The sequence below is a fragment of the Ambystoma mexicanum genome, chromosome 4p, assembly GCF_040938575.1.
Source record: "Ambystoma mexicanum isolate Mex_15411 chromosome 4p, UKY_AmexF1_1, whole genome shotgun sequence".
Lineage (NCBI taxonomy): Eukaryota > Metazoa > Chordata > Amphibia > Caudata > Ambystomatidae > Ambystoma > Ambystoma mexicanum.
This window is the reverse complement of record NC_090927.1, coordinates 1,177,733,914-1,177,752,684: the sequence shown is the minus strand read 5'-3', so window position 1 is coordinate 1,177,752,684 and position 18,771 is coordinate 1,177,733,914. Positions and strand designations below refer to the sequence as shown.

Below are 18,771 nucleotides of genomic sequence, written 5' to 3'. Positions count from 1 at the left end.
TGACTCCCAGAAATACTAGAACTGCTTTGGGAGTCTATCATAAGATAAGGAATATGTGGGAGGACACAATCCATTCGAAGAAAAAGTTACAAACCCCTGGTAATGTTCTTTCGACTGGATGTTCCTCCCACCTATTCCTGATCGCCCCTCCCAACCTACCCCGCAGTAGAATTTCCTTTGCTATTGCAGTCTGCCCTCTCTTCGGAGGAGTAACTGTCAGGTGTGGAATATATCCTACATTTGTAAAAACACAACTGAATCCAAAGGACGCTACACGCTCTATATATGCCTTCAGTGATGTTAACATTGGGATGGAGGCCTCCGTGAGACATCGAGTTGACAGACATCGATGCGCAGCACCCTCTGCTGAAATATTATTTCCAAAGCAGCTAATCTGGTTATTGGAAATATCGTAAGATAAGGAATACGTGGGAGGAACATCCAGTCGAAAGAAAGTTACCAGGGGTAATTAACTTGTTCTTCTCTCACAATTAACAGATAAAGCACTTGGTGCAGTTGCACAAATACCCTCTTAGAAATGGAATAGATGAGCACAAACACAGTTTCCCTTCGCCAACAACTGCAGTATAAGCTTTTTAATGCTTTCCTCACACAGAGCTGATCAGCTTGAGTAGGAACCCGCAAACTGAAGAGGTAAATTAAGGGCGTCGCCAAAGCAGTGCAAGCTACACTCACATTTATAACTGGAACATCATAGGCATCAGCAGTCTAAATGAATGTCACAAAGAACATGCCCAGCATGTGCCTTGCCGTTACAGCAGTGGGAGAACCACCCAGAAACAGCCAGAACACTTAATTGCCTCAGCAGTGCAAGAACCTCAAAGATGGAACTAATATAACAATGATAGCAACCAGTCAAAATATACAGGCGAAATCAAATCAAAAAAGCTTTGCATAGTAGGTATTCGGCATTCAGCATTCGAAAACAAATTTTCTAGATCAATTCCCAGCCCCTCTACAGCTGGTTCACTTCCTAAAACATGTTGCAGAAGGGAATGTTAATCTAATACAGGGCGATAAGTCCCTCAATACACCTTTCCTTATTTCCTCTAAGGTCTGGCCATTTGAACTCTTCTGTATATATTTTCATTTTTAAAACACAAAAACCTAACCAATTATACAGTAAAGCCACCATGAATTGTATTTTGAGCTTTGATGGGATTATCTTTTGATGTTTAAAGTCCTAATTTCCTGGCACTACTACTACCACCTAATCGTATGCCAATGTTCTGATACAACACTGCAGAGAGGTAAGGACTCCATACTGAAATCTATACAGAATGTCATGGTCAAATTTTGTGCTGGACAGAGTTAATGATGTGGTATTTATATAGAGCTTTTGGCAAAGCGTTGTACATATTTACATATAATTATCAACCAACCGAAGTTGGTATTCATTTATCAACCTCAGATGGATGAAAGGCTGAGTTGGCCTTGCCGGGATTCGGATCGCAGCAGCGAGAGCTCAACAGGCTGAGCTATCCTTCAGTGACCAGTAAACTGACTATCGACTGAGGTATAATAATCTCTGTGCCTAGAAGTTGGACGAACCATGCATGAAGTATTGCATAATAAAGTTAAATACCTATCTAGATTATCACTACAGGGACAGGTTTTGCTGAGTTTATTTTAATTACAAATGTAAATTTCGTTTTTGTTTGTTTTTGAACAGCGCTTCGAATCCTGGAGAGTCGGGTTTTGGGTGTTGTACAGTTTGAAAGAGGCTCTAACATCTGTGATTGGTGTAAATACAATCACTCAGCCTTGAGCAAGGCCCCTGTTGCCACTGACCATTTATAGTATTGTACTCCATTGACTGCAAGTTAAGGTTTAATGCTGTAAGCTAGACCTTGCATAATCATCATTTTGCACACTGTTTTTATAATTAGAGTGTACATTATAAATGTAAAAATGATTTGCCTCCGCAAGTATACAACAACCACAAAATGATGAAAATTGAAAATTAACCTCTTAAGTGCCATTGAGGTTCCCCCCCAGTGCCAATGGCTTTTTTTTTTAAAATCGCGCTATTCAGCGCCCAAACCCGCCAACATTTCCTCCCTCATTAACCCCTTAAGTGCCACCGACGAGCCGGCTCGTCGGTAGCAACCTGGAGCGGTTTTTACCGACGAGCCGGCTCGTCGCTGGCATTTAAAGGGTTAATAGGACCCAAAAGAAACAAAACAGTTGCCCAACAAAGAGGTCTTGTTTCAATCGATGTATTACATTTGTGGAAAACCTTCTGCTACACAATGTGTATGAACGCACCATATACATGCATAAAGAAAATATGTTTGTTTAATACTCGTATACATTCACTGCAATAAAGCATCATTTCTTACAAGAGTTAATTCTCAATTGTAACTCAGTTTTCCATCTTATTAATTATACAATCATAAAATGTTAGGAAAATAACTATGCACAATGCTTCTGTTTGCTCCATGATCATCTACACGCAACACAGCTGAACAGTAAAGTAATTCCTTATCACGGCGTGCGGTTTCTTTCTAAAAGACTTCAGAGAAAAATATTCTGTTTCAGAGGCCTTTCCCATGGTGTGCAATTACATCCATGTAGATAAAAATAAAGTGTTCTGGTTTCTGTCAAGTAACCTGACCTTTGCACTGCCCTCTGCTCTAATCCTGTGCTAAATGTATGCAAGGAAAGAATGAAGCTGTCGTTCTTGCAAGATTTGAATGTATAAAAAGGCCTGGTATTACGCTTATCTGGAGGCCTGCCTGCAGGGTTGCTGAGACCCCTCCCCCTCACCCCCCCAAATATATGGCCATAGTCACAGGGTAAAGCCCACCTATATATTACTATCGATGGCACATCATGGGACTAGGGCTCTGAGGGACATTGCATACCTGCTCGCTATCTTGGCTCACCTGCCCACATCGGCTCCTGCTTTTGTCACATCTGCATCATTAAGCAAAATCTACCATTCCAAATTTTACCACTCTGAAGGGGCTATCTATGAATCCTCATCTAATTAAAGCCGGACAATGGTAACAGCACCTACCTAGGCCTCCTCTCCTCCCTCACTGTCTTCTGAGGTTTCACAATATGTCAACCTATCCTCAAAGGAAGCCACCACAGGTCTAAATCACTTTCCTCCATTCACTGGCTGCAAGTCTTCAAAAAGTATTAAAATCCTTCTGCATCATCCACGTTTATCTTTGCAAGCTTGGACCGCCTTCATTCTTCATCGAAACTTTCCATCCATCGCCTTCTTTCACAAATCACTCTCAGGTTGTCGTGCTTCCATTGCTCTTGCATGCCTACAGTGGAACTTTCTACCATTCCAGATTTGTATTTCCCCTTTGAAAGATTCATGAAACATAACCCTTCCAAAAAAATCGAACTTCTATTGGCTTCCCCTCCCTCCTTGCGGAAATACACCACCCAAGTGGTAAATAACGCACTCCTGAAATGTTTATAATAAACCTCCCGGTGAACACACATGTTCAATTGTCTGTAGACGGCTTTGGGCATCAAATAGTTAGGGGACATTCTGACCTGATTTGTCTTCCCAAAATAGTAACAGAATTTATGGTAGACATCAATAGTAAACTGTGTTGCTCAGCCGGAAGAAAAGGTTGGTAAGAGAAATTAAACGCATAGTTTTTTAAAAAAAATGTTTTTATTGTTTCTTTTTCATACGATTAACGGCATGCTTATGGCCGCCAAATGTCAAAACGTCTGGCCATCTTCCTCTCAGGCCTTTTCCTCTGCCTCACACGAAGTATTACTATATTCAGAAAATCATGCAGATCTTGTGAAAATGTTTAGAGTTGGCCTATCCAGTATTGGCACATTCTGCAGCTGGCATACAGATACTTTTCACACAATCGCACACAGATCCATTTCCACTTGTTTATCAGTACCTTGTAAATATGCTTAAACTTGCTCCCTATCCCTGCTGCTAGCCATTTTCTCTAGTTCCATTGTTTTTCCGCAAAGGGTACTGCCATACAAAATATGAAATGGGTTCCCGAAGGTCTAAGGGCCCACTCGACCAGAGGTGTAGCCACTTCTTCAGCCCTCCAGAGAGGGGTACTAGTACAATGCTTTCACCTTGTCTTCTATGCATACATTTGTGAAATATTACTGTTTAAATTCCATTTCGGGCCAGGAATCCAGATTTGGAATGGCTGTGTTACACAGCATAAACCAGAATTAAATAAAAATCAAACTTGTCTTTCCCCCCCTCCTGCAACGCACTGCTATGGCATAATATCAAAGATGAGGAATACGTGAGAGGACACAATCTATTGAACAAATTACTTACCCCTGGCAATGTTCTTTCGACTGGGTGTTCCTCATCGCCCTCCCATCCGTACCCTCTGTCAAGAAGGAGTTTCGGTGGTTTACACCTTCCGTTAACCCTCAAGCATTCTCATCTTCGAGACTGCTGTGCTGGTGAGAGGAAAAACACGAACTGAGTAAACGGGCGCAGTGCGTGCCATATATACCAGCATCAACGTTCTACTCGAGGAGGACGGGGGCTCTCGAGGGACACGAGGTCGACGACGCACAGCACCCTCTTTTGAGAAAAGTTTGAGTTGCAAGCAGGATATTGGAATATATCAAAGATGAGGAATACTTGGGAGGAACATCCAGTTGAAAGAACATTACCATGGGTAAGTAATTTGTTCTTCGCTTCTACTGGCAGTTCATTATTTTCCAAAGTTGAGTAAACCTTTTAACTAATATTTTACGTGCCCTATACAAACATGGGTAGGGCTCAGTAAATGCTTAATTAAAGCATTTTGGAATCAGTTTGCTTGTTTAGTCCATGTTGAAGAAATGCCTTTCATTTTTCAGTAGGACATGGTATCATGGATACTTACTCATTGGCTGGATGGCCGGCACTTCATAGAGGGCGCAGTGATGGCAGCGGATGTAATCCACAGAGACCAAAACATTACTGTAGATGTAGCAAAGAGATTTAAAACGAAGTTCAGTTGTTGCAAAATTCTTGACGGGTTGAAGTTGCCTAAAGGGTCCTTACTTTCTGCATGTTGGTTTGCCATAATTCGTTTGGTAGTGGGATTGCATTGATAGGTGCCCTTCGCTGCTTCCCTATATTACCAAACCTGCACCTCCCTACCCCACTTAGAGCATTGGGCTGTGTGAGGTATTGGAGTGGTTATCGGAGGTTACAACCTGGTGATGTGGAATATTTGAAAGTGAGTATTTCATGGAATCCTGAATACTCGAGAATTGAGAGTTACAATATTCTCTTATGACTTTTGCACACTATCTGATTAATGTTATTAAACAGATTTATATTTTATAAAAGGGAAACTCATCGAAGATTTAAATCAGATAAAGACTTCAAAAAGAGATTTTTATGATTGCAGTTAAAGTGGCAATAAAAGCCTACAGGAAAGGCTCTCTGTCCTTGCCATTTGGTAAAAAGCATGCATATTAAGAGGCAGCTTGGAAAATCATTGCAAATGTTTTGCAAGCACTAAGCGGGATACAAATACAGTGATAATCTAAACAAAGAGGACTTCATGTACAAGAATTCGACTTTTGCACTTCTGTGCTTTGCTCGTCCAAATCATTGCTATTCGGTGCCAAAGTCCAATATGTTTGCTTGAGGTCAAGCAGGACCACGTGTCTCCGAAAACCATCAAGTGTTGACTGGAAATGTGCTGAACCTTTTCATATCAACCTGCACACCCTACAATACCCGAGAGTGCTGTTAATAAAAATAACGTGACCACGTGAAACTGACTAGTGCAGAGATATTTGATGGAAAATGTGAACGAATGCATTTGAAGTGTTTTTTTTCTATTAATTTACTGACGTGAATCCTATGCAATGACATTTTCTGCTTGCGGGGGCAATCTGTGTGTATCGTTAAGATTTGTATTGCATTTTATGACGTTTGTGTGTTGTTGTAGGTTCCATCAATGGCTCACTCTCTACTGTGCCGGTCCATGAGCTGGGCTCTGTTGTCATCAAAGAGGTTCTGAGGAGAGCAAATGTCGCACCAGAGGAGGTGTCTGAAGTTGTTCTCGGGCATGTTTTGACTGCAGGTAAACTGTGAATGCGTTGCATTTTCAATCAAACCTGTATCCCTGCTTTACCAATCATGTAACACTCGGAAAAGATGACCTGTCGTGTACCTTTCTCGCACGGTTAGGATTTCCACTTTTCTTTTATTTGTTGATGACATGAAGTTTGTATTTGTCCAAAGTTCTGCTCTAGAGGTCCCATCAGCACAGTGGTGCCATTTCAGGTATATTTCCGTATTAGGTGCTGTATGTTCGAAACAACCAGTGCGGTCCTGGTTCAAAAGGGTGTGCATAACCCTTGATAACGTAATGTCGCAGTTAGGTACTGGCAGCAAAAACATTCTTTCTGGAACTATACAAACGTTGCAGACCTGGATGCAGCTTAGAATACACAAATATGTAGGTATCATGTTCTTTTATAGCGACTGTATGGGTTTGTAAAATGTTAAAAGGGAAATCCGAAAGCTTCTGGTTCTGAGGTAAAATGCTTCTCGTGGAAGGTGCAAGGCTGCAAGGTGTCAACCGAGTTTCCACCAAGCCTTGCCCAGTAGCTGAATAAAATCTGTTTTTATTAATGCCACTTCCTTAGGAAAGACGCTTTATTCTTAAGGAGAAGTGGGCATGTTGTAAATCCCCTGTATGCAAAAAATGCATGGTCTTTTTCTGCACAATATGTTACCCAGAATGTTTCTTAGATTGACCACTGGGTTTTTTCAACTGTGTACGTCTTTATTCTAGTGCGAATCAGCAGAAGCCTGGAATGGAGTTGCCTGCTGACACTGGATAATTTAATTATACGAGATCAAATACGCAGTTCTAAAATAAAATGAGGTCGGGACAAGGAAATCTTGATAAACCATGCTTTGCTTTTGACAGCTTCAATGAGCAAAGTAAAGCCGCTAATTCCGATACGTAGAAAAGCACGTAAAATCCTAGCCTCTTTCACTCCCCTAGTTTTTGCCAATTTTTACATGGCTTTCATTTTGGCTGTCTGGACGCTTATGAAGCAAGGATGCTCTCTTGTTCATTACACCTCCGTTTTTTGCAAATAGAAATTGTTATTTTTCTATCCATTTATTTACCAACTTTGGGACTACCATTTGTTTTCATAGTTCTGTGACTGTACTTTCTCTGGAGAATTGTTTTCAAACCCTACTTTACCTACGCTTTACTCGTCACACTTTCTCCATGCATTGTCTCCCATATCAAATCTTCTGAACTGTGCTCTTTGAATCTTCTCGTGTCGTTTTTGATAAAACACATATCAATATTGTGCACGTTCTTTGGCTCTTAGTTGCACTAAAGTTTATTTTTTGTTCTATTAGTCTGTAAATATCTCCGTACTCTCATTGCTACCCCCTTTTAATCTTACCCGGGGTGTTTTGAATCTTTATTTCCTCCTTTTTCGTCAGTTCAGCATCTGTTCACCCCCACCCTCCCAAGTCTGCAAAGCATTTAAGCAATGTCCCTGAAAGTGTTTGCTCCCTCAATCGTATCTGTTAAAATTTCTTTTGAAACACCAAGTGATGTTTTTGACCTTTACTAATGGCTCCCGTCCTTGTCAAAGTGACCGTTTTTTTCTGGTGGCACAAATGACTAGATCACATTTTTAATAAAAGTATTGGCTGTTTTTTAAATAGTAATAAGAGGTAGTGAATGGCAAGCCCAATAGATGGGCATTGTGGCCTACAGGGACTGTGACCTTTCATGTCTCGCCCTCAACTGCATTGACATAACAACTATTTAAAGCTAGTATAGCTTTAAATAATTTGTTCTTTCTACATCCTAACGCTTTCACCTCTTGAATGCCTGATTGATTAGGCAGGCCTGTAACTTGGGCATTAATCATTTTCAGAAAACCATTCTGTGTCTCCATCTTTCATAGTATTGGGAGGACATGTAGCAATCACGTTTTTATTATTCTCTTTATTGGCATTTTCAAACATTAATATAACAGACAACCTAGAAACAATAGATTACTGTCATAATTCCCTATACATGAATTATGACAGTAATCTATTGCAGACGTTACAGCAACATCCTTGAGGATAGAACCCAGGGGCAATCTAAACACACAAATAGTGGAATGTGTTTATCCCTCAGTCACGTGGTTCGAGATTGAGATTCAATGAGCAGGAACTAAATTCAGCTCCTGGGTGTCGGCATCACCCTTTAGGCAGGAGCTACCTCTGGGGGAGCCAGGAGCTACCAGAGATGCTCCTTTTAACTTTTTGTCCATTTTGTATGAGCCATTGTGTTTAAATGTGTTCTCATTCTTTACAAGTAATGTTGCATTTACATGTTTGGAAGGCACCAGTTGGCCAGGGGTTGGTTTCAAGCTAACTAGGTTCTACTGTGCTAGACACGGGAGCTAAATGGCTCCGAGCTCCCCTCAATTTCAAACCCTGCAGTCATCACTTTTGGGTAGAGTAGATGATTCCTAAATGCAGACCAAATATTCTTAGGTTGGCAGCTCCAAGGGAATGGCTCACGCTGTCTGTCTTCAAGTTCATTAGTCTGTCTGGATTGGGATCAAATCTCCAACCACCTGCTGTTGTCAATCGCCAACACCCAGGTCTGCCTCCCATTTGCACCTAGCGACCAGGGACCTCTCAATCGCATACATCACTTATACATGAAGGAGATGGTTTCACCGACTGCTTGTGGGGACCTTGGCGACAGGTAATTGCTTACTATTATTCTTGCACTTGAAACTGCTAAATTCCCTTCCATGCCCACACGTAGCGCCTTAAAGCAGTCCAAGTGAGAGATGCATAACTTTCATAAAAATCCTCCAGCGCCACTAAACTCATCTTTTGCAGATCTCTCACTTTGGCCGAATCATGTGTGAAGGGAAGCCCAGGTATTTGGTCTACGTAAACATTTGGGCTGCATGGCTGAGGTTGTTGAAACTTAGTGTTGCTTAGAAATGCCCAACTTGTTGTAGAGACAGGATTTAGTTTGTTCCCAACAACTATAGGGTTATACAGTAAAGCTGACTTTAGGCTACCTTCTGTAACTTCACATGCTTAATCATTGGAGTTATATATCCGCGAATAACATGGTGTGTGCAACATGGTATTTGGTCTCGAAGCTGTTAGCACATTTCTGAGAATTCTCCCTAATTCCCTCCACCACAGAGCCATAGAGACCCCCAGCAACTTTGCTGGATTTTGAGGCCTTGATTTTTTTGAACCTGGAGAGAGTGAGACCTTTTTTCCCACTCTTTCGTATTTTAATGTGATTTTGAACTCTGTTTCTTTTGGTTATGGAGTCTGACAAACTCCACAGGCATCATCCTTTACATTGGGTCACAAAGCACCTTCAGTGCAGTGGCCCAGGGAAGTCTTTCAGATTTCCCAAGGTTTAAATGCCTTCCATTGGATAAACTACTGTTTCCAAGAGCAGTAAAGTGACATTGACTTTACTTACATTTGTGACTTTCTAGACTCAGCACACACTCTCTTAGAATAGGGTACTGGAGGGGTCACCTAGTATCCCCTTTGTCTAGCTTCGCATGTAACATTTTTTATGTTCACCTTTTCTCACTGAATGGCTGGTCGCAGTGGTTTTGTTTTAACTACTGTGGTGTGCATTTACCGCGGGCTGCGTTCGCAGCTGCAGTAAAGCACCCAAGGGTGCCATTTTTGTCAAAATGGCCCGGTCTTCTTTTTTTGTCATTTCTTTGTGGAAAGATCCTTCTTGAGGTTTACTCTGCCCGCCAAACCAGGTTTGGGCCCATTGTTCGCTTGGCCTTTGGCGGGATTCACGAGTGAAGCCCGCCTCTGGCTCCAGGGTGTCTGGGGTAGGCAGGAAGTGAGGGAGGTGCCTGAAACTCCCTGTGCTTTGTCTCCTAGGAGACCCAAATGCACTGTGTGGTGATTGGCCGGCTGACTGTCTGGCAAGGACAGCCACCCTGCTGGGTGACTGACAGCTAGGCTGGAATGAATCCGAGAGAACTGAATAAAAGGCGAGGCTTTTGGCTTGGAAGGCAGTCGACCACTGGATGAAGGAACCGAAGAACTTGAAGAGGACACCTGCTGCAACTCCTGGACCATTGGTTTGCCCGGTGAAGCCCTGCTGCATTGCCGAAACGCCAAGTTTGAATCGACAGACAAGCCCCTGCAAGGACGACTTCTCCCTTTTGAGTTGGTGGGGGTTATAGGTCAAAGAATCGAATCAAAAGGATTGAAATACAATAGGGTTGAATCAAAAGGACCGAAAACAAAAAGGGGGGTTTTATTTTTAGAATTTATTTTGGGGGGGTCTTCCCCTGCCAAAACCACTTTAATTTTTTTTGTTTTGTGTTTTTTATTTATCTATTTTTTTTGTGGTTAAAAAAAACACTTTTTTCCTATACGGAAACCCCCCAAAAAAAAAACTTTTTAACAAAATAATTTGACCCTTTTTGTTTTAGGTCGTATTGACTCGACCCTATGGCGTTCGAACCTTTGACTGGACACCGTTGGTGGGACCAATCAACTCCAAAGTAAGCCACCTGCACATCCATCTCGGAGCTGGTTGAATTTACAGAGTTGCTGCTGGACACAATATAGCCAGGGAAAGGAACACCACATTGTGTGCATTGCCTTTAAGCTGGCTAAGCGCTCCAGGAAGCAGGACTGACCAAGCCTGAGCCCCCTCAACAGAGTACAGGACCCCAGAAGCAAGGAAAATCCATCTCGACAGCCAGGAACCGTGGTGTTGCTATTTGTGTTAGATACGAGGAGCTGAAACACTGAACAGCCACTTAAAGTGAAGTTTGCCGGTTGCGAGTTTTGACCATCCCAGTGCATTGCAGGAGTCTCCCGACATCCTCCCTCTTGTCCCCATGATTGAGGGCCAGGAACAATGAGACCTGCAGAGCTGCACAGGAACAGGAGTCATCTACTGGATCTTTTCTTCATTTTAAAGGTACTGTACAAAGTCTAGGAGATTTTGCTTGCTGTAGAGTTGCTTGCATCTTCTACCACGCACAAGTCTAATCAGCTTGTGTCCCTACATTTGATTCTTCTTTTCTTCAAAGACTTCGAAAACATTGTGCAAATACTTATTTACCTACCAGAGGTGCTTCATCCTATATGACTTTTGCCCATTGACTTTGGCTTGGCCTATTGTACTGAATGACTCTTTCTGGGGGGGGGGGATCCACAAGTATTTGCCTGCTTAAGAATATGTGTGGTCTCTTGTATGTTCTAAATCTTTTCCTTTTTACTTATTACTGTGTAATCCTAAATGCAACAGTAATATAGTAATGTCCCCAGCACCCTAGCAATTGAAGTCACCTGAGTGTGTAGGTAGTGTCTGTGGGCCATCCTAAAAGGGTGTCTACTGATTTAGAGATATTAAGAGTGTGTATTTCATGAAGTGTACTGATGTGTTACTATTATATTGCTCCCTTCTGAAGAAGGCCTATTCTGACTAATAAATTAATAATTGTTTATTCAAGAAACCTTGAGTGTAAGAGTTTATTTGAATACTTGGAACTGCCACTACAGCTCACATTGACCCCTCTTGAGATAAGCCTGGCTGCTCGACACGCTACCAAAACCGTGTAGTACAAGCTTATACCAAAGGTTGGGTTTCCTATAACTGTAGTCCATGTTGTTTGTAGTGTTCACAACACAAGCAGCCAGGTCTTCGCTTTCCACTGGAAGGGTCAGCATGCCCCATCTTAGCAGCAGATGTCAACCTGCCCATCCAAGGGTGTCAAAATGGAATGCATTGTAGAGAAAAAGGAAGTTTGCAGTTTCAATGGTCTATTCATAAAGAGGTATAGAAGCACCATTTTAATTAACTATGTCCTGCCGATATGGTACAATGGACGTCTAATCAACTTGTCCACTAAACGGGAAGTAGCAAGAAGCAGAGTGCCATAATTCATCTGGTACAGTGCTGAGTTATGTGTGGCACAGGTTCTGGGGAACGTGCGCGGGAATAGCTTTTATCTTTCCAGTTCATATGGAGTCCAGACACCATCAATAAAAACAAAATTCCTGTTTCTATCCACCAGTGGCTCTCACGTGATTTGAGAAATGAACAGATAGCTACGATTTGTAGCATCTTAATCAGATTATTTTTTTTTTTACTTATTCATATTGATTCTTTACACCTAATTTGGACTGTTTGTTTAATTAAAGACCTGGGCAATGATGATTGTCAGTGGTGGTAAACCTGGAGCAGGCCTGACACCAGGAATTTTGTGAGCCCTTTTAATCTGAAAGTGCGAGGAGAATATTGGTTATCGAATTTCCTGGGAAGCCAGGGAGAGTTATTTCTAAGAAAAGTTCCATAGAGCCCTTCCATGTTGATTCTAGTAGTCCCAATATATGTGTAATGTTCCTCCTATAATGATTTTCATGGTCATCGTGTTTTGGCTCACTTTAAGTCCAGGTCTCTGCATAAAGGTGTGACTGCGTCCTCAAAAGATTGTATGTTATTCTTGGGAGGCAATCGTCTGCCTCCAACATACAACCACAAAACGGCTCAGCCTTGTGTTGCAATGCTTCCACGTTTGAGGTAAGATTGTCCAGCTTCTGATCAATGACAGCCACTGGTTCAATTGCTGTAGCACCCAGGTGAGTGCATCAGAATAATCCTAACCAACAATATCCTCATGGTTTTCGGACAGAGGATCCACTTATTTGCATGTTTAGAGTGTTCTAACCGTGTCCAATAATTAGCTGCAGCATCTCATCTACCTAATTTGTTAACACCATTCTAAGTTATTTCAGGTAGTGTGGGCTCCAAGACAGACTGGCTATCCTAGAGGGGTCTCCCATGGACTTTGCAAAACGAAACCATACCGATTTAGAGATGTCAATATGCAAACCAGACATGTGGATAAAGCACAGAATTTCACTCCTTAAAGGTAATCTATTTTAACCTGGGTGTCTAGAATATTATAGGCATAGAGGGAGATAAGTACTTTATAACTGAAGACACATACCCCGTTATCCTTAAGTACTCTACTAGCCAAGCGTTTCACACCATTGACAAATAAGAGGCAAAAACATGCAGCCTTCTTATGTTCCCTAAATTAGTGCAAAGGAGTCATACAAAATACTGCTAGTGCAAACCCTTGCTCCACTCTGGATATTTCTCGCTTGTTTCTCTCTTTCTTATCCCTGTTGCAGGGTGTCTTCTTTCTCTACTCCTCTCTGGACGTATCTCGACTCTCCTCCACCCCTGCCCCCCTGACCCCCATGGGCTACCTTCACTCTGGCACCCTCCCTTGGGGTATCTTCACTCTCTCCCCCTCTCCTGTGGGATCTTGACTATCCTCCCCCTCTCTTGGGAGGTACCTTCACTCTCTCTCTTGGGTTATCTGGTACTCGGAGCAACAGGGTCTATCTCTTCCTCGACTCCTTTTAATTGGGCTCACCTCTTCCTCTCCAAGAGCGAGCACAGGCTGCCTTTCTTCCATCTCCTCTGGGCTCCTGGGTCAGAGGGGTACTGGCCTCTTCTGCTCTGGGTTCAGCTGTGCACCCTCAGGTTTCCCCGCTTCAGCACACAAGGGTAGTTACCGGGCAAACAGCAGTCTTCCTTCTCCTGCTTCATGTTCCCTCTCCACTATTTCTCCCAAACCAGCGAGACAGGGAACCAGTTCCTAGCTGAGACATTTGACAACTGTGCCGAGTCTCCCTTTATACAGTACAACTCCTGATAGGCTGAACTGTCTGACCTTCCTTTTGGTGTAAGTGGTGTTTACATCATAGGCCTTCTAGGGTTGTGTGACGAATCCCTCAATATCGTCGCTTCTCCCTGGGTGGTGGAGCTGCTGAAAGCCGAGGGAAGACCACGAGAGCGCAGGGGAAGCAGCAGAAGCTTACTGGTGTTGCTGAGGACCAGAACCCTTGCGGACCAAGTGGAAAGGTAAGCGGAGGAGGACCAGAGTCTGTGGTTGGGAGGAAGTGCAGAAGAGAGAGAGAGAGAGAGAGAGAGAGAGAGAGAGAGAGAGAGAGAGAGAAAAGAAAAAACACAAAACGCACACGGCAGGATAGTGAACCGGGCCTAGACATTACACAGCTGAAGGAGAGGTTGTGGACTCACAAATTGAGAAACCAAGAGAATTATACATACAAGGTAATGCCTGGTAGGTTAGTGAACCGAGCTTAAGAACTTCACACTACAAGGGTGAGAAAGGGATCTGGGACCCACACAAGAAGACGTGAAGTACAGGGGAGGAAATCCTTTGGCACAAGTTATGAGACGACCAGAAGGAAGATATATCCTTTGGTCGAATGTAGAACTTTGATGAATACGGCTATTGGAGAAGAGAGCCGGAGAAAGGCTTGGGGAAGGGAGACGTCTTCCCAATATTCTTTTGGAACTTGGATAAATCATTTTAGAAGGTCTGGAGAGAGAAAAACCTCATCCCTGTCTACGGGGAACAGCATGTTAAAGCCTAGTGACGGATAGGGCAAGAAGGCTATTCCCCCATCATTTATAAACTGCCTAACCTATCCCGAAGGAGGGAGTCATCCTGTTATAAGCAGGGTGTACTTTAGTTATAGGTTTGTTTTGAAGTGTGAGGGACGGAAATGGGTTTGGGACACAGGACAGTGGACTATTTACTTTTGATGGCCATTCTGATCTCCTTGGTTTTGGTTGAGGCAGGGAATCCCCTCTTAGTTATGGGGATAGATGGGGATTTTCTTTACTTCATATTCAATACAAGTTTGTATCAACATATGCCACCATTGTGTCCCGTGTCTACTTCTGCATCCAAACAGTAGTTTATCTCCTCGTTCTTAGTTTGCATATTGGTTAGGTTACAGGTGTGAAAGCATCATGCAGAAGGATACAGACACAAAGGTATAGCTTGTACTATAAACCTTTATTTTATAAAGAAAGGGGTAGGAAAAAAGCCTAACTTGCCCTATTCTAAGGTGGGTTGTCCCTACCTAAATGAAACTAAGGATAGTCTACATTAGAATGTCCCAAAGTAAAACATTAGTCCATGTCCAAAACCACCTATACTTGCCCTCACAGCTAAATCTATGCAATGTGTAGGGATGGCAGCACCAAAAGAAACGGTGTTCAAAATAAATCTCTGTGCTTCTTCCAGCCCAGGCTTGTTTTGGCATCCCCATGTTCAAGATGGCTCCCAAGTGTTCAACACAGTTCAAAGCAAGGCTCTCAGGCTTCCCTTTTCCCAAGTTCTACAGAGTTAGACAAAATTTCCTTCGCGTTCCGTTCCCCAAGGACAACGGTTTCTTGACTTTCAATTCACTGTCCATTCACATTCTTAGCAAATCTACTTTACAACCTTTCAGGCTTTTCATCAGCTCTCGTATATATTCGCCTTCCTTTCATTTCCTTGAACATTTATTTATTAGGCATAACAGCGTCGGCCTCTTGACTTGGTTCACTCCAAGTAGTGGTCTAGGCGCAGTTCTTGTACCACGCGGTCCACGCATCACAGGTCACGCAACCAATAACCCTTGGCACTTGGCAGTCAGTGACTTTCCTTGGACTTCCTTGCCAACAGAGGTTTCCTATCTGCAACTGTGTAATTTGTCCATGTACACTTTTGTATTATGGTGAAAGATTTTTGACTCAGCCAACATGTGACCTTTACACACATTGTGGTATTTCTCCTTGTCACCTCCTTGCTTTCACACTATCTCATGGTGCTTCTCAAAATACTTTTCACTCGCATGCCAGGCTTTCATTTATAGCTTAGACGGGATTTGTACTTTTCAATTCAAAAAGGCTTTTAATTAATCGTTGGCTTTGCTTTCGTTTCTCGCATCTTTCTGAGCAACACACTTGTCTTGCATATCATATTTTTCCAACATCTTCTTATATCCGATATGTTGCTCACAGCAAGTATACCACTCAGTTTTCCCTTCTATTTATACATTTGAGAATACTAACATTTAGGCTTTTGTTATGAGAATAGTTCACTTGCGAGTTGCCTTTCCCTCACAGAGCCTGTTAATTGCTCTCCTCTTGGATTGGGCAATGTACATGCAAAGTTCTTTCCGCTCTTTCTCCTGGTTCAAAGCTAGACAATCTTGGATACAAAGATTTCTTCTTTTGACAATGGGAAAACATACTTGCGAGTCGTATTTCTCTCGTTTTGCACACTAATGAATTCAACAATAGCCTTCGACTTTGTTTCTGCTCACACATGGTTCTAATTCAGGGGTGGTTCAACAATACTTGATCAATGAAATGATAGGTTGTCGTTGCTTGTGGCCGTGAGCTTCGTAATAAAAACACTAAGGGTTTCGTTCATGTAATGCTTCTCTTGATACAAAGTAAAATCTAATTTGATCGTATTCGCGTATGGAGCACCCCAGGGTTTCCATTATGACAGAAACTCTCCAGCTCTTCTGTTCAGCTTCACTTCCAACACTCTGCTCTCATGCCAGACAAATATCTGTCTCCTGCGACTCCTGTTGCTGGCGGGTTTACCGTACTTAAGGGAAGAGACCCTCTCAGGATTAACATTTGCTCTCTTCCTAACTATACCCCTTGCGTCTCGGCAGCCCTCGGCACCACATCTTCTGTCACTTGCTTCGCAATCTCTGCACAACACACTTGTTTTTGGGTAAGCGTTTCTCTTCAGGTCAGAGTTCCTTCTCTGGCGATCCTCCCAGCATCCGGCTCCACTTTCCCGCTGGTCGTGGTCCTGGCATCCTCTTCTCCTGCTACAACTTCCGCACTGGTCCTAAACTCACCCGGCAGCTCTCTGCTACTCCTGTTGAAATGCCGGCATTCAAACATCCCGCCAGCTTGATTGAGTTCCTGACAACTAGACCGTGCAATGTTACTTTTCCAGTCTGTTTCAATAGTGGCCGTACCTAAATGTAAAGCATGACACTGGCAGTCACAGGAAGAATGACAATATCCCCCAAGGGCCTGAAGAATGGAGGGTGTGTCAACGAAAGGAAAAGGGGATACCATGTCTTGTTGTTGGGTACACCTCTCCCCTCGGTCGCCTCCCCCCAGGTAGTCCTCCCTCCGATAGCCACACCCATGGTCAGGATCCGGCAGCAACAGCCTCTCCCTGGCCATCTGGGAGGACAAGAAAGGGAAAGTAGTGAGGACGCCCTCAGATTCCTCACAGAGCTTCCAATTAACCCTACTTTATAAGGACTTTTCTCCAGTTTATCTGGTTTGATCCTCTTGGGTAGTTGGTAGGTATGTCTCTCTGTGTTCCTCCTGTTTTGTTAAATACACTTTTATTTAATTTCATCATGCCCTTGTGGCTTTGTAGTTTTTATTTCATTAATTTAAACCTAGATCTCTTTACATGGGAGGTAAGAATCCTACCGCTGTGCTGCTACTCCATTGTAAGGGATTTGTGAGTCAGCTGAAAAGTGTTTTTATCTCTCTCGTTGGCAGCACATCTCCCTGCATGTTGCTGGCTTGACCAGCTGCTCCTCTTGCCCACAGTGATGTGACAAACAGATCTCCCCCTTCAGGTCAGTAACTCATGGGGCCCAAGACACCCCAGGTTGTCAGTTTTCCCTCAACTCTACCGCCATCTCCTCCAAATTGTGTGGCCAGGTTGCCATCAATCTCCCACTTCGCCACCACAGGGAGTCGTAGGTATGTCTTGTCTGGGGCGAGGAGCAACCTTGATTCTTCATTGGGTCCATGAAAGTTGGTAAAGCCCGAATATATCCCAGATATAGGCAAGCCGAAGTACCTTAGCATTCCTTTGAAGATGAGAGCAGCCCTTGACTTCTGCATCTCCTGTAGAGTTGCAGTTCCACCTCGTTTCGCAGGATCTCCCACAAAGTCACCTGATCTGTGGACACATGAGGATATGGCAACGTCCAAGCCCTTATTGCCCTGAGTGTTGGTGTGGCTCCCCGAACACCTTCAGGTATGACCCTCTGTATAGCTTCCAGGACACTGCTGCCAGGGATAAGGGCCAGCAAACCCCAACATTAATGATCAAAGTAAGAGTGCGCAGCACCAACATGGCCCATTGAAATGCCACATTGGAGGGTTGTGGACACCACGTTCGGCATGCCTGTGCCACGTTCAACAGGGCACCAGAAGAAGTGAGAGCAGTCAGCTGCATGCTGCGTAGTCAATGGCATGATCCACTGCAATGCCAAGTCGCAGCATTTGTTTTGTTTTCCAAAGGTGCTGCAGCCCAACCATGACACACCGTGCTGGCAACTGGGATACCATCTGAGGAGGCTGTTGCTTGAGTGCTACCCTCAAATTGTCAAAACACCAAACAAAGGAACTGCAATTACACTTGTGGTTGCACATTAAGTTAAAATGAGTATGCAGAATCACCAATGCTACCCAAGCCCACCCCCTTCCCTTCCCTCTTCATAAAACAAAAACCGTATTGAACCAGGGAAACGGATGAGTGTTTTGATTAGATGAGTCTGCTTCAAGATTTGTGGGTAGCAGTTTTCATTGAGTCGGGGACAATATTGTTAATGTGATCCAATGCCTTTATCGGTAAAATATTCCACTTTGGCATTGAAATTGAGTTTAAATATTGCAGGATAGACCACATATCCTCTGGTCCATCACACCTTTGCTTAGTTTGTTCAATGACATTGCTCTGTTCTCCCCACAGCATAAATGTTTAAAATCTCTAGCCTTATGACTTTTACAGTTATCTGCCTTGGTCTTTCATGCATAACATTTCATATACATGAATTCACACTATCATGTCAATCGTTATTGATCAAGCACAGATAAAATAGTAATTCAAATGCTCACACTTTCAGTATTG

At 43.1% G+C, this 18,771-nt stretch overlaps 1 protein-coding gene across 1 annotated transcript in view; it reads left to right on the top strand.

The window, feature by feature from the left end:
• Positions 1–18,771, top strand: part of ACAT2 (acetyl-CoA acetyltransferase 2) — a 521,847-nt gene that overhangs the window by 35,344 nt on the left and 467,732 nt on the right. Inside the window, exon 2 of the mRNA XM_069606820.1 lies at positions 5,937–6,071. Within this exon, the coding sequence (XP_069462921.1) occupies positions 5,937–6,071 (135 nt within the window). The remainder of the gene's footprint in view (positions 1–5,936; positions 6,072–18,771) is intronic.